The following is a 14,880-nucleotide window of genomic DNA, read 5'->3' on the forward strand; positions in this document are numbered from 1 at the left end:
CTCGCGGCTCGAAAGCCAGCCCGGCGACGACAGCGTGCGCGCGTCCGAGGGGGAAGGCGGAAGCGGAAGTCGGGGGCGCGTTTGCTCGCCGCGAAGGAGGCCGCGGCGTCAGGTCGGACCCGGTTTGCCATGGGGCGCGGCAGCGGCACCTTTGAGCGTCTCCTAGGTAACGCAGCTCCCGCCCCTGCTGGCCGACCCGCGCTCTAGGTGGGCGTGCCGCAAATGGGGATCGGCGGTTCTGGGCGCGGGCGCTGGCAGGGTCGGGCGAGGGTCTACGGGTAGGCCGGGCCTGGAGTCGGCAGGTCCACGGGAACCGATCACGGTCATCTGACCGAACGAGCCCGAAGTCCTGAGTCATGAAGATGGGTGACTCGATTGAACAGTAAAATCTCAGTAGACGCCCTTCCCCCAAAAAGCTTAGGTTGAGTGGAATTCAGGTCTTTTGACCCAAACATTGGCACTGCCAAATGAAAGACACCGTCCTGGGACCTGCCAGGAGCTTTTCAAGGCTGCTTCCCTGGGGACCAGGCCAACCCCTTCTGTCTTCTCTCGCTCCGCTCCGAGGAGCGCCTGGTGGCTCAGGAAGGCGTTTCCTTCGTCTTTCCGAGGCTTTGGCTGATTGATCCTTTCTGATCTGCCTGGAGGTGTAGTTTTGGAGACCTCAGAAGACACATCATTCTTGCTCTTGTAAGGTTCAAGCTAAGGAACTTAGTTACCAACCTAAGGTGGTTCAGCCTTTTGGTGATCAATCCAGAAGTTACCACCAGATCAAAACTGAAGGTGGACAGGCCTTGTTAGGTTATTTGTAGTCACTGGGGAAGGAGGTGCTAGAGGGGCTGGAAGCTGCAGTACCTCAAGAGCTCATCTGTCTGAGGCAGCTGCAATGGAAGAGAGTGAGGTGCTAGTTGGAGAAGTCTTGGAGGTCGGGCCTTTTTCACCACACAAGACACTTGAAGCAGAAGACAGGAGTCCATACTGCATCTCTGAAGCCTTGCCCCAGTGGAAATCTAACCGACTAGGTCAAACTTCTGAAACCAGGGACTCTGAGAAGATGAGGTGGCAGATTTCTCTGTTGAGAAGCAGTCAACATAGTGTTGAATTCTGGCTCTGTCCCCACAAGCTGTGTGACTCTAGGCAGTGACCTCACCTCTCTGTTTCAGTTTATCTGCAAGAGGATGGAAATAGAACCTAGCTCATAAGGCTGTGTGAGAACCGATTTCACGAGAAGCATTTGGCCAAGAGCACCTGGTGTGTAACAGGCCCACAACAGGATTTCTCTGTTATTTTTCAAGTTGTTTGCCTCATTAGGGCAGGACAGCATTCTCATGGTTGTCACTACATCAGGAGGATTTTCACAGGGTTTTCCATTGGGTCTAAATGTTTAAAATGAGTAGGAGGCAGCCCCTCCATCCTGTTGCTAAGCTAGGGCCCCCCTTGGGAACCACAGCAGGATGAGCTCCCATAATGGTGCATTCCTGCCCTAGACAAAGCGACCAGCCAGCTTCTTCTAGAGACCGACTGGGAGTCCATTCTGCAGATCTGTGACCTGATCCGCCAGGGGGATACGCAGTAAGTGAGGGGGACACTTGGACCCACTGACTCTCCTGGTCCCCATAACCTTGATGGAGAGCTGCATGGTCTGTGAGTTGGGTTTTTTGAGATTGGGGGACAGTCAAAGTTCTCTCTCTGTACAGCTTGGAAGATCTCAAGGGCCAGATGGCAGCTGGACATGTCTCGTATTAGTTGCTGAGACTTTCTTTTTTCCCATCTCTTTCTGCTTCTACCAACACACTTTTCTTTCAGGGCAAAGTATGCCGTGAGTTCCATCAAGAAGAAAGTCAACGACAAGAACCCCCATGTAGCCTTGTATGCTCTAGAGGTGACTAGATCCCTGCACTCCAGTCCTCTCAGGGTTCCCCATTCCCAGCAGTCAGGATGGCAGGAAAGAGTGGCCCCTGCAGCCTTGTCCACCTGCCTGGGTACACTGTCAGCACTGTATGGGCCCCAAGCATGAAAGCAGATGTGAGCAGCCCTGACAGCTGGGATAGGAGCTGGGTCTCAGCTTCTCCACCTTAAGTTGACACACCTAGGGCAGGAGGGTGACTCTAATCTCTGTCCTTGGTAATAACATGTGGAGTTAGGAGTAGCCTGTATAGTGCTGGCTGCTGCCTGCCTTAGGCTGCCGTGGGGGCTCTCCCAGCGGGTAGGTGGCTTGGGGGGCCTGTTGAGGCCTGCCTTGTGCTGGGAAGGCAGGCCCATCCAGTAGGGGCTCTTGCCTTGGCCAGCAACCTGACCTTTCTCCTCGTTGGGGTCTGCAGGTCATGGAGTCTGTGGTGAAGAACTGTGGCCAGACCGTCCATGATGAGGTGGCCAACAAGCAGACCATGGAAGAGCTGAAGGAGCTGCTGAAGGTGGGTACTCCTTCAGGAGCAATGGGTCCAGATGAGGGAGGAGGAGTGCATTGCCCCACTGCCAGGCCTTTGCTTTTCCGGGTGTTTGCTGGCACCTGTGGCAGGAACAGTGCCAGAGTGGCAGAGGCCAGCAGGGTGAGCACCTATAGTCCCTGTACCATGCCAGTTCCAGCTCGGTGATGTCTGGGCACAGAAGGCCCCTCTCTTCCTGTAGGGTGAGGGAAGGTTTCCTGGGGCAGGCTGGGAGCCAAGACTTGAAGGGCAGGGGATAATCGCTGAGTGGCAGAAGGAGCTGCGTTTGTGCAGGCAGAGGCCTGAGGAGCCCCAAGGGCGAGTGGGCATGTCCCAAGCACAGCAGAAAGGCTTTTGAGTAGGAGATATATGAGTCTGATGTATTTATGGAGGCAGAGTGAGAGAGACCCATTGGGGAGGGCTTTATGCCCTCCTTTGGCAGAGGAGATAAAGCCATCCTCAGCCCAAAACATTGTCCTATGCAGCCGTTGCCCATGATCTCCCACCCTGCAGGGATTGTGATATAGGCAGTGACACCTAAGGTTGTGTGATGCAGAGCACACACAACAAGGAAATCCTTACAACATATACCTCAACTGTCATGCCCTGGCTTAAAACGGCCCAGGGACTTCTGCTGCACTCAGAGCTCTGGCCTCCACCCCTCTTCAGAGTGGGCACCCCTATGCCTTTAGCAGTTGTCTGCTCAGCAGACATTTTTTGAGGTGAAGAGGCACCCCACAGAAGTGAGGCTCCTGAGTGGCTGCCAAGGAGCACAGCCCCAGGCACTTTCTCACTGTCACCAGAAGGTCAGGCCATGGTTGTCTGGTCCTGTCCCAAGATTCCATCTGGGATATGAGCTGAGATCTGGCTTCTCTGAAGCCCATCAGGAAGAATGGACAGAAGCCACTTCCTTCCTGTATCAGCAGATCATGCCCTGTTCTGCTGCACGTGATCTAAGACAGTTAGTTGTCCTTGGAGAAAGGAGGGGGGCCTGTTGATTGGACACAGATCAGAGGAAAGACTGAGAAGCCCAGCACTGAGCTGTGGTTGGCATCCCCATGAAACAGCTTTCTCGTCCCACCACCCTCCTGAGTGTTGTGTGCGGATAGTTCCTCAGAGGGCTCTGGAAGTGTGACTGGCTAAGCTCTAAGCTGGTGGAAATTATGGCTTTGTATGTGGGGGCGGCCCTGGAGTGGCTGTGACCGGAAGGAGGGGGTCAGCATCAGGCAGGGCAAGAGTAGGTTACAGACTGAGGGGCTCCTAATCTGTTCAGGTAGGTCTTTATGTGATCAAGGGTCTTGGAGAGTTTTGGTCTCAGGAGCCCTAGCTTTTCGCGGGAATTACAATGCAGGCCCCAAGTAGGCAGACAGGTTGAGAACTTCATCTTCAGGGTTGGGGAGAGGGTCATACATGGCCCCTGCACCCTATCCAGGGGACCTGCCCCACCTCTGCCCCAAGTAGTGAGGTCTCACCAGCCTCTTAGTCACGCTGAGACATCCTTTTTGGTGCCTGCGTCTTCTGCAGTCCTCCTCATGTCTTTCCTCCCTTCTCTTCAGAGGCAGGTGGAAGTCAACGTCCGAAACAAGATTTTGTACCTGATCCAGGCCTGGGCGCATGCTTTTCGGAATGAGCCCAAGTATAAGGTGGTCCAGGACACTTACCAGATCATGAAAGTGGAAGGTGAGTCGGCTTTGGGACACCATCTACAACAGGCAAAACAAAGGGGGGCTGTGTTTATTCTGGGCAGGCACAGGACAGCACCTCACCAAGGGACCAGCGTGGGCACCTGGGCCAGGCGTCCCCAGAGTGGGTGCGTGGGGCCAGCCCAGCTCTGGGCCCTGAAGGCCCTGCCTTTTTGGACCTCACCCCCCTTGGGGCTGGGTTGGAGCCAAGTCGCACACAATACACATGAAAGAAGTGAACAGAGAAGCTCGTTTCTGAGAGTAAAGGGCCCTAAAAGGGAAGTAAAGCCGAGAACTGGCCCCTGGGGAGTGGGGGGGAGGTTCAGGATAAGTGAGTGGGGATGCCTAACCCTGAGAGAACAACAAGTAGAGGCCTGGGGCTGAGCAGATAGGCTGCTGAATGCACAGGGGTTCCTACCCTAAGGAGGGGTGCAGGCCGGAGCTCTGAGCTCAGCGGAAGTCCCTGGGCAGTTTTAAGCCGGGGGCATGACAGTTGAGGTGTATGTTGTAAGGATCTCTCTGCCTTCCTCCCACTGTTGTGTTCGCCACAAAGAGCTGTGGGTTTCTCAAGGAGGACTGTGGTCCAGGCATGCTTAGAGCATCTGCTGCTGCCCTGCTTGCTGAGCAGAGAGTGAAAGAGGCTTGGTCAGGTACCCCAGCCCTGAAGAGAAGGGACTGAATGTGAGCAGGGTCTAGCATATGTGGCCTATAGTGTGGGCAGGACTGTGTGGAGAAGGTGTAACAAGGATCCTGTCCAAGTCCATAGGCTGGTCTCAGACCGTCAGTCCCTGGACACTGGATGCTAGGTGTGGGCCCATGTTTGCTTTCCTGGGGAGAATGTCCAGAGTCTTACAGGATTCCCAAGGGGTCTGTGCTTCAACAAAAACTTGGGGACCTTGACTTTGAGAACACTAGAAAGTGTGGGTTGCTGGAGTGCAGGGCTAGGAAGCAGATGGGAGGCCCATGGAAGGTCTGGGAGGTCTTGACGTGGGAGCAAGGCCTGGCTCTGCCTCAGCCCCAGGACGAGTGGCCCATGGGGAGCCACCTGGGTGTGGGGCGGCCTGCTAGCTGTGCCTCTGAGAAGTTTGTTTGGGGAGGCAGATGGTGAGATCTAGAATGTGGCTCCTAAAGGTGTGAAGGCAGACTGGTGAGGACAGGTGAGGCTGTGGGGGCCCCAACAGTGACTGCAGCCTCCTTTCTCCAGGACACGTGTTCCCTGAGTTCAAGGAGAGTGACGCCATGTTTGCTGCAGAGAGAGTGAGTCTCTGGTGCTGGGGTGTGGGGTTGGGGCTGCTCTGAGGAAGTTGGAAACAGCCTTGGATGGAGCCTGATGGGAACACTGGCCGTGGGCGAGCTGCTGTTGGTCTCACAAGTGAGACTTCAAACATTGCCAAGCAGATTGAGCAGAATGAGATGGGAAAACAGTTCAGGGTGCCTTTGGAGTGTGGTTAGTGGGTTCATGTAGTCAAATGAGCATTGACCTGTCCTTAAGACCACAGGCATTTTGCTGTTGAGCCTTAGAAAGAAAAGAAGTCCTTTGAAGGGGGCTCCTTCCTCATGTTTGCAGTGACTGGACTTGGCCTCTGCCCACATGGTCTTCTCCCATCTGAGGAGCAGGGATTGTGTACAGGGAGGGCAGGGATGCGAGGTCCTGACTCGGCTGTCCTCCAGGCCCCCGACTGGGTGGATGCCGAAGAGTGCCATCGGTGCAGGGTGCAGTTCGGGGTGGTGACCCGCAAGGTGAGTGCACCTGTGGGGAGAGGGGCCCTGCTACCCACTGCCATTGTGAGGCCACCGCAGCCACACACGGTCCTTTCCCTCTCGAAGGTGGCCTGGTAGTGCTGGGAGGAAATACAGCCTCAGTTGTGTGGTGAGCATGGTCACCAAGGGTCTGGTGTCTGACGGCCTATGCCGCCAGGTAAAACTTAGTTCTCCCCAGGGAGAGGAACACCTAGGCCCAAGGCTGGGGGCTTGGGTTGCACTGCCTGGGCTAGCAGCCCCTCAGCTACATCCCCTTTGCTGACTCAGCACGTCCTGCTTAGACCCCCCAAGCCAGTGACTCTTCCCACTGTGGCCCAGGCCAGGGATGGTGATGTCACCTGGGGTGTCAGCAGACTCACCAGACCCCTGCCTAGCATTGTTCACAAGTGTTTTTGTGAACTTTTTAATTTTAAATTTAAAATCTTGTCCTCCAAACGGTGGCTGCAGTTGAGATCCTGGGCCCTGTTCCCAGGCAGAGTCTTTGTCCTCCCTCCCTGCCTTCCACCTGCCCTTGGCCCACCTGGTCTGGGATGCTAGCCTGGTCGTTCTCAGTACACAGTACTGGGTGGAGTGGCACAAGGTGTCACAGGCCCATCATGCAGTCGCCTCTCCTACCCCATGTCACAGCACCATTGCCGGGCCTGCGGCCAGATCTTCTGTGGCAAGTGCTCCTCCAGATACTCCACCATCCCCAAGTTTGGCATCGAGAAGGAGGTGCGCGTGTGCGAGCCCTGTTACGAGCAGCTCAATAAGTAAGTCCCACCAGGCACCCGCCACTCCCTGTGCTTTATGCAGCCTAGCTTTCTTAAACAATTTGTTTTTTAATTTTTTTATTATTATTGTTTTTACAGAGACAGAGAGAGGGATAGATAGGGACAGACAGACAGGAACGGAGAGAGATGAGAAGCATCAATCATCAGTTTTTCATTGCGACACCTTAGTTGCTCATTGATTGCTTTCTCATATGTGCCTTGACCGTGGGCCTTCAGCAGACTGAGTGACCCCTTGCTCAAGCCAGCGACCTTGGGTCCAAGCTTTGCTCAAACCAGATGAGCCTGTGCTCAAGTTGGCGACCTTGAGGTCTCGAACCTGGGTCCTCCTCATCCCAGTCTGACACTCTATCCACTGCACCACCACCTGCTCAGGCTGTGCAACCTAGCTTTCATCTGGCCAACGTGTGTCGGAGCGCCAGCCTGGATCCTGTGTACCAACCTCAGCTGTGCCCAGACTCAGGGCAGAACCAGGCTGACACCAGGGGCCAGGGACCTGCCAGCTAGTTGCTAGAGTTTTTTTTTGCCTTCTAACTTTTTAGTTTGGAAGTAAAACTTCCAGGAAAGACACCGGCGTGACAAGAGGAGAGGTACCCTCCACCTGGTCCCATGGTGTTCCACTGACATGTTGTTAGGGTGATTCCCCTGACTGTGTGTATGTTCACACATGGGTCTGGTTGTGAAACTTCCTGTGCATGGCCCAGAAGAGGAATGTTAGGTTCCGGAGCCCCAGTGGGGTTGTTGGGGCAGGCACTGATGTCAGTATGACGCCAGTGTGTCCTCCGCAGTCCCTGCTCTGCTGTCACCGAGTCCCAGTGATGTCAGTGACAGTTCTCTCCCTGCAGGGCCCACCCAGCTCTCAGCTCCCTCACCCACTGTGTGTTCCCATCCTCTGTCTTTCCTGAAGCATCCAGGCCCTTGCAGTGTGCCCTCAGTTTGGGCCTTAGGTTCCCTCGTGGTTAGGGTCAGATTCTGCACTCCTGGTGGGACCTTGGTATGGACTCTGTATCCTCAGTGCAGTGGGTGTAGAGGCCTGTGCTGCCCATCCATCTGTTCCAGTGTCAGTGACAGGAGTGATCCATTAGGTGGTGTCCACGGCCACTGTACTGGGATATTTCTTAGTTGTAGAAAGCTGTAGCCCAGCCAGGTGGCTCACTTCCAAGAGATGGGCTGTGGCTCATGCTGGGTGACTTGCCCAGGGCCCCTTGGCCTGGAAGCAACAGCTGGTTTGAGGGTTCAGTTTTTCTTCAGAGTGTGGCCTGTGGAACCATTGTCGTCACTCCATGGTGACATTGGAGGGAATCCCAGGTGACATCCTTGAGAACTTGGAGGGCCGGGGTGCAGTGCTCGGTCCCCCACAGCATCCTGTTGCTTCAGGAAAGTGGAAGGCAAGGCCCCCTCCATGACGGAGCTGCCCCCGGAGTATCTGACCAGCCCCCTGTCGCAGCAGTCCCAGGTATGCCCAACTGCGGGTCCTCTTCCCTGGGGGCTTCTCCCCGGGCCCTGCTCACCCAGCCTGCTTGCCTTCAGCTTCCCCCCAAGAGGGATGAGACAGCACTGCAGGAGGAAGAGGAGCTACAGCTGGCCTTGGCCCTGTCACAGTCAGAGGCTGAGGAGAAGGAGAGGATGGTAAGCTATCGGGAGCTGAGGGGACCTGAAGCTTCACCAAGTCCTAGAGTGCTGGGGGAGGATGGAGTGTGGACCATCAACCTGCTGTGCCACCTGCTCCCTGTGGAACACTCTTTCCTGTCCTCCCACAGAGACAGAAATCCACATACACTGTGTACCCCAAGGCAGATCCCGCACCTGTGGCCTCATCGGCGCCCCCCGCCAGCAGCCTGTATTCTTCGCCTGTGGTGAGCACCCCCTGCAGCCCAGCTACGCTGGCTTGGACTGCTTCCTGTGGGAAGGCTGCCCCAGAAAGGGCAGCATCATGTCACTTGGCCTTGTCCCCCACCACCACCCCTGGCTTTTGGCTCCCAGGTCAGAGGTTCTCTTTAGGCCAGAAAACCAGAAAGGCTGAAGGCTCCACAGGTGAGAGCCCAGTCTCCCCCACAACCCCAGGCAGGAGGAAGTGGGAGTCCTGGCGCCAAGGGTAGCTGCCTCTTTCTAGCTCAACCCACAGCTGTGACAGGACTTATTATCTGGGGGTCAACCCAGCCACTCTGACTAGGTGGGTAGGGCCAGTTGGAACCAAGGGTTGAGAATAGCCCTGTCAACTACCTGTTGAGGACCATCTGTATGGTTGATGGGATGGACAGGTGCTGCCTTTCACCTTGTCAACAGTTATGGAGTCCCTGGGCCACCCTCAAACCAGTCCTGGTGAGATTCCAGGGTCTTCTTTCACTGCTTTGCCATTGGGCCTCCTAAGTGATGGCTGGGGAGGAGTGAGGGGTATTGGGCCTGTGAGCTCTCAGACCCTCCCATGTCTCCCCAGAACTCATCGGCACCACTGGCTGAAGACATGGACCCTGAGGTAAGTTCCCCACATGAGGTGCTTCCCCTGGTTGTTCCCTGGCCTTTGGATGACCTCCTGTCTGTCACCTATGTAGCTTGCCCGGTACCTCAACCGGAACTACTGGGAGAAGAAGCAGGAGGAGGTGCGGAAGAGCCCCACACCATCTGCACCTGTGCCGCTGACGGAGCCAGCTGCCCAGCCTGGGGAGGGACACACAGCCCCAACAAACATGGTGGAGGTGAGGAGCCATTCTCAGTGCTCCTGGTCTATAGTCCCTTGGGAGGGAGACATCAGGATAGGCTGGCCTCACTCACCTCTGGTCTTTTCCAGACTCCCCTCCCAGAGACAGACCTTCAGCCCATAACATCCTCCAGTGGCCCCTTTAGTGAGGTAAGCTCTCTCCTCAGGTGCCTGTCACCCATAGTGACCTCCCAGAGGTGGGCTTACCACTCACTGCCTACCCTAAAAGACCAGACCCACCCAGCTCAGTCTGTCCTGCGGCTCCTGGGCTTCACTGGCCATTAGAGTAAGACTCTAGGGCCTTTGTGGGGGAGGCAGGTCCCATGTCACCACCAGTGGGAGTGCCTGTGGCCATGGCCATGGGGTCCACAGCCAGCTCTTTCCTGGCCAGTGCCTTGCCTGTGGGAAAGAGCCAAGCCTCCCTGGGCCTCAGTTTCCTCATTTGTGGGACAGGAGGCTACGGTGCTTGCAGAGTGCTTGGAGAATCAGGTCAGGATCTGGTGCAGATGGGGCTGCTGAGGCCCAGGGCAGAGTGGCTCTGCCCAGGGAGTCTGACCCTGACTCAGGAGCCCAGGTACACCTGTGTATCCCCAGCAACAGTCCCAGAACGGGGAGTCAGAGGAGAGCCATGCACAGTTCCTGAAGGCCCTGCAGAATGCCGTCAGCACCTTTGTCAACCGCATGAAGAGCAACCATGTGCGTGGCCGCAGCATCACCAACGACTCAGCCGTGCTGTCCCTCTTCCAGTCCATCAATGGCATGCATCCCCATCTGCTGGAGCTGCTCAACCAGCTGGACGAGCGCAGACGTATGTCCCTCCTGGCCCCAGCCTCCGTCCTGGCCTCACTGCACCCACATGGTGCCACAGGCGCCCTCTTGGCCCTGTTACTCGCTGGTGTGAGGGCCTCCTGAGCTGGCCAGTGGCTGAGTGGTGGAAAGTTTCCTGGGGCAGGGCTGTCCTTGGGCTGTGGCTTGTCAGGCTCCAGGGGGCAGGTGGTCCCAGTGATAGAAAATGTCTCACTAAGCATGAGACAGCCAGCTGTATCCTTGTCAACAAGCTCTTGGCTGGACAAGGGCAGGCAGCCCATATGTCACTGCAAAGCCAAGGGCCCTGCTCTGCTCTTTTGCAGTATACTATGAGGGGCTGCAGGACAAGTTGGCGCAGATCCGTGATGCCCGGGGGGCGCTGAGCGCCTTGCGGGAGGAACACCGGGAAAAGCTGCGCAGGGCGGCTGAGGAGGCAGAGCGCCAGCGCCAGATCCAGCTGGCCCAGAAACTGGAGATCATGCGGCAGAAGAAGCAGGTGCAGTGGGCCAGCGGGCAGCTGGGTTGCAGGGTCACCAGGACACTGCTGGTATTGACTGCTGCCTTGTGGTCCACAGGAGTACCTGGAGGTGCAGAGGCAGCTGGCTATCCAGCGCCTGCAGGAGCAGGAGAAGGAGCGGCAGCTGCGCCTGGAGCAGCAGAAGCAGACCATCCAGATGCGTGCCCAGATGCCTGCCTTCTCCCTGCCCTATGCCCAGGTACACACCCTACTCATTCCACTCCTGCTGGCCTACAGCCACTGGGAGCCACCCTGACAGCCATCACTCTTGTCCACAGCTCCAGGCCATGCCCACAGCGGGAGGCGTGCTGTACCAACCCTCTGGCCCCACAAGTTTCCCAGGGACCTTCAGCCCAGCAGGCTCGGTAGAGGGCTCCCCCATGCACACTGTGTATATGAGCCAACCAGCCCCGGCCAGCAGCAACCCCTACTCCAGTGTGCCTGGGGCCGGAGCAGGTAACGGGGTAGACAGAAATGCCAACCAGCAAGGATGAGCTCCAGACATTACCTTCTTTCATTTTTATTTTGGTGAAACAGATTTACAAAATACTTAAGAGTAAAGATGCACAAAATTGCCTAAATTCCCCGAATTTGAACACTTCACACTTGCTCTCTGTACACACACACGTTTTTATCTGCATGCACTAAAACATATTTACTCCAGCAGCTTAGTCTTCCTCCTCTTTCTGTGCCTGTCATCCCCGACAGGCTTGTGCTGTCCCATGCTGACTTGTTCAGTCCCAGAATTCACAGAAAGTAGTTTCAGGAATGCCAGCCCGGGCAACTGTGAAGGGTTGATATTTGTTGTCCCAAGTCTCGATTCTGAGTTCAGAAGTTAACAGGCTGTGTTGTACCCACTCCAGCAGTGTCATTTATTCAGTTGGAATATAGTTGCATCTTGTTTTCTTCAACTTTAGAAGTCCTCTCTCATCCTTTTGATTTCATGTATTTTCCTCTTGAGAGAATGCTTCTGAAACATAAACTTAGTTTCAAAACAAAAAGGAAAACAGTTCTCCCCAACCCCAGGTTCTCAAGCTCACTCTTCTTCCTTCACAGATCCCAGCATGGTGAGCGCCTACATGTACCCAGCAGGGGCCACTGGTACGCAGGCAGCCTCCCAGGGCCCAGCGGGGCCCAGTGCCAGCCCAGCCTACTCCTCCTACCAGCCCACTCCAACCCAGGGCTATCAGGTAGGCAGGCAAGGCCGCTCCCCTCACCTCCCCAAAAGGTCCCTGTGAGGCGCCCACCCCAGCCCTTCTCCCATCATACTCCTTTCCTCCACAGAATGTGGCCTCCCAGGCCCCGCAGTCTGGCAGCATGGGTTACATGGGGAGCCAGGCAGTGTCGATGGGTTACCAGCCCTACAGCATGCAGGTGAGACTGCCTGGGGCATCCGGACAGGACAGGTCCCTGGGAAGGACGCTGGAGCAGCACTAAGCAGGATGGCCCCTCTAATCACTTCCTTTCCCCTCAACTCGGCTCCACTAGTTGGTCTTTTGAGTCAGAAACTCCCCCATCTGGCTACAAGTCTCCTTCCTCTTCTTTTAAAATTTAGTCATGGTGCGGGGGGAGGAGCAGGAAGATCAACTCCCATATGTGCCTGGACCAGGCAAGCCCAGGGTTTAGAACTAGTGACCTCAGCATTCCAGGTCAACACTTTATCCACTGCACCACCACAGGTCAGGCAGGGCTCCTTTCTCAATATAAGGGCACCTTTCATTCTCCACAGAATCTCATGACCACCCTCCCCAGCCAGGATGCACCTCTGCCACCCCCTCAACAGCCCTACATCTCAGGGCAGCAGCCCATGTACCAGCAGGTGAGCCTCTCCCAGAACAACCACCCTAGGGACCTGGGCCCTTCCCAGGACAGCTGTTTGGCTGACAGAATCCATACATACAGTAATGGGTGGGAGCAAACTCTGTGTTCACTTAAAAGCTCAACTCTATGGAGATTGTCGGGAACTCTTGGGATCGGCCTATGGGGCATGAAGCCCACAGAGAACCCAGGACAAGCTGGAGAGGGGGCCTACGTCAGTACTCCCTGGGCTGGAGGGGACTGAGTGCCAAGGACAAGGCTGAGACGAGTGTTCTAGGCAAGTCACATGAGGATGGGGAGCTGGGGCCTGGGGAAAGAGAATCAATGGTCCCTTGTCCCTCAGATGGCGCCTTCAGGTGGCCCTCCCCAGCAGCCACCACCTGTGACCCAGCAGCCCCCACAACAGGGGGCGCAGGTGCAAGGCAATGAAGCCCAGCTCATCTCCTTCGACTGATCACGTGCCAGCTCACTGACCAGAGTAACACTACATTCTCCAAGACCACGGCCTCCATCCCTGACTAGCGATATCTTCCCTCCTCATACTCTCCTTCTATGCCCTCTATTGTCCCTGCTCCTGTTCCGTGCAAGCAGGGCACCCTTCTCCCTAGCCCATGTCTTTCTGTCCTGCCTGCTGGCTCATCCCCCCCCCCCCCAGGCCCCACCCTTGTCCATCCCCAGGCTGGTCTCTGACTTCTTCCCCATGGCTGGGTCTCAGGGCAGAGGGTGGAAAGGAAGCATCTCCTCTGACAGGAAGCCCCCAGCCTCGTGTGTCAGGTCCCTTTGCCCTCCCATCCCCACCCATGCTGGCCTGTGGTCTGACTGGTGTGAGTGCTCCCTAGAGCCCTCTAGTGCTGCCCCTAGTGCAGCAGGGGTGCTACTAGCCTAATGGGAAGGGTGGGGACTTGTCTTCAGCTTCTCTGCTTCTGAGCTGTCATCTTACCCAGGGCCCCCAGTAGACCAAATGAAACAGCGATAATAAAACCTCTTCAACAAATATCAAGTGTCTGCTCAGAGTAAAGGTGGTGGGCAGCTGGTCCAGCTCTGTTCAGGGGTGTGCAGGTACATCTCGTAGCCCAACTTATCCCCTGCCCCAGCCCCACATGCAATCTTATCTCCCTGAGGCACTGCTCTGCCCCCAAGTCCTGGCACAGGATTGCAGGGCCCGCGGCTCTATTCTGATTACAATGCCAACTAGTTATAGCCTATAAAATGTTAAATATTGAAGATGCATGGCCCCTTGTGTCCGGAATTCAGACCACCACCTTAAATACCCAAAACTTACACGACCTAGAATTCTGAGGTCACCTGTTCAAAACCATGGGCTCCCCTGGTCAATGCACACAGAAGAAGCAACTACTAAGTTGATACTTCCTGCTCCCCCTGCTTCCATCTCTAAAATAAAATTTAAGCCTGACCTGTGGTGGTGCAGTGAAGACAGCGTCGACCTGGAACGCTGACCCATTTAGAAACTCTGGGCTTGCCTGGTCAAGGCACATATGGGACTTGGTGCTTCCTGCTTTTCCACTCTTTCTCTCTCTTCCTAGCCTAAAATGAATTAAAAAAATAAAAGCTAAAAAAAAATACCCCAAATCTCTTAGATGACTCCAGCATTAGCTCTGTGAAGGAATGGACTGGTTTAACAGGTACAGATGCTACCTGAGCCCAGGTCAAAGGCAGAACCAGCATATACGAGGTGGTGGGCAGAGGGCAGCCCTGCCTTCTCGTAGGAAATCAGTGGCAGCGGGGACATCTGGGAGAGACTTGCGCGCTCTTCCGCTTGCTGCACATAAAGAGCCAAGGCCCAGGACTCTCAGGGCAGACACTGCAGCGGGGCTGAGCTGAAGACACTCCTCGGCCGTTCTTGGGAGGATCCGGGTGTTCAGAGATAAGAGCCAGGGCTTATCTCCTTTCTCGGAGACCTGCTAGACTTTTCGCCCAAGTACCCAACACTCGACCCTTCCGGGCTCAATCACAACCTTCAGCAAACACTAAGCAGAGGCTCGGGCCCTGCTGCCCAGGACGCGCGCTAGGTCCCGCGAAAGGAAGCGCCCTCACTCCCGGAGCGGCCTGGAACGAAGACAAAACGTGCTCCCTCCCGTGATGGCAGAAAAGGCAGCCATACCGGCGAAGGAAGCAGCCAGGGAGCAGGTTGGCCAGACGGCAGCGGGAACTCCTTGCGCTGGGTGACTACAAGCTGCGGAGCAAACGTTACAAGCCGAAAGACATGCTTAGCAGACGTGAGGCTTCGGCCGGGGTCTGTCCTCGACTCGGACGGAGCCTGACGTTAAGCTTCAGTCCGTGGGGCAAAGGGCCCGAGCCGTTCGCCGACTAGGCCTCAGAACTCGAACGTAGCCGCCAACGAGACTGTGCGCCTGCGTGGCCCCCGCCTCCTGGGTAATCTCGG

The 14,880-nt window shown here is 56.0% G+C and overlaps 1 protein-coding gene and 1 long non-coding RNA gene across 3 annotated transcripts; one reads left to right on the forward strand and one right to left on the reverse strand.

The window, feature by feature from the left end:
• The first annotated feature begins 33 nt into the window (after positions 1-33).
• Positions 34-13,877, forward strand: HGS (hepatocyte growth factor-regulated tyrosine kinase substrate). Of its 2 annotated transcripts, XM_066381538.1 has the most exons (22): positions 34-166; positions 1,485-1,569; positions 1,804-1,879; positions 2,319-2,411; positions 3,980-4,103; positions 5,310-5,362; positions 5,777-5,845; positions 6,494-6,618; positions 8,014-8,092; positions 8,167-8,265; positions 8,397-8,492; positions 9,074-9,112; positions 9,189-9,332; positions 9,425-9,484; positions 9,929-10,142; positions 10,465-10,637; positions 10,717-10,857; positions 10,937-11,114; positions 11,715-11,848; positions 11,943-12,032; positions 12,388-12,477; positions 12,820-13,877. In XM_066381538.1, the coding sequence occupies exons 1-22, from the start codon at positions 130-132 to the stop codon at positions 12,928-12,930; spliced, it is 2,310 nt and encodes a 769-aa protein (XP_066237635.1). In that variant the 5' UTR covers positions 34-129; the 3' UTR covers positions 12,931-13,877. The 2 variants fall into 2 exon arrangements, with proteins under 2 accessions (XP_066237635.1, XP_066237636.1); XM_066381539.1 differs by lacking the exon at positions 1,804-1,879 and having other exon boundaries at positions 144-166.
• LOC136403126 (uncharacterized) lies at positions 11,163-14,840 on the reverse strand. Its single transcript, XR_010751108.1, has 2 exons — positions 14,599-14,840; positions 11,163-11,628 (listed from the first exon to the last, which is right to left on the reverse strand). It is a non-coding gene; the product is annotated as an uncharacterized lncRNA (long non-coding RNA).
• Positions 14,841-14,880: the final 40 nt, after the last annotated feature.

This window comes from Saccopteryx leptura, chromosome 4 (genome assembly GCF_036850995.1).
Source record: "Saccopteryx leptura isolate mSacLep1 chromosome 4, mSacLep1_pri_phased_curated, whole genome shotgun sequence".
Taxonomy (NCBI): Eukaryota; Metazoa; Chordata; class Mammalia; order Chiroptera; family Emballonuridae; genus Saccopteryx; species Saccopteryx leptura.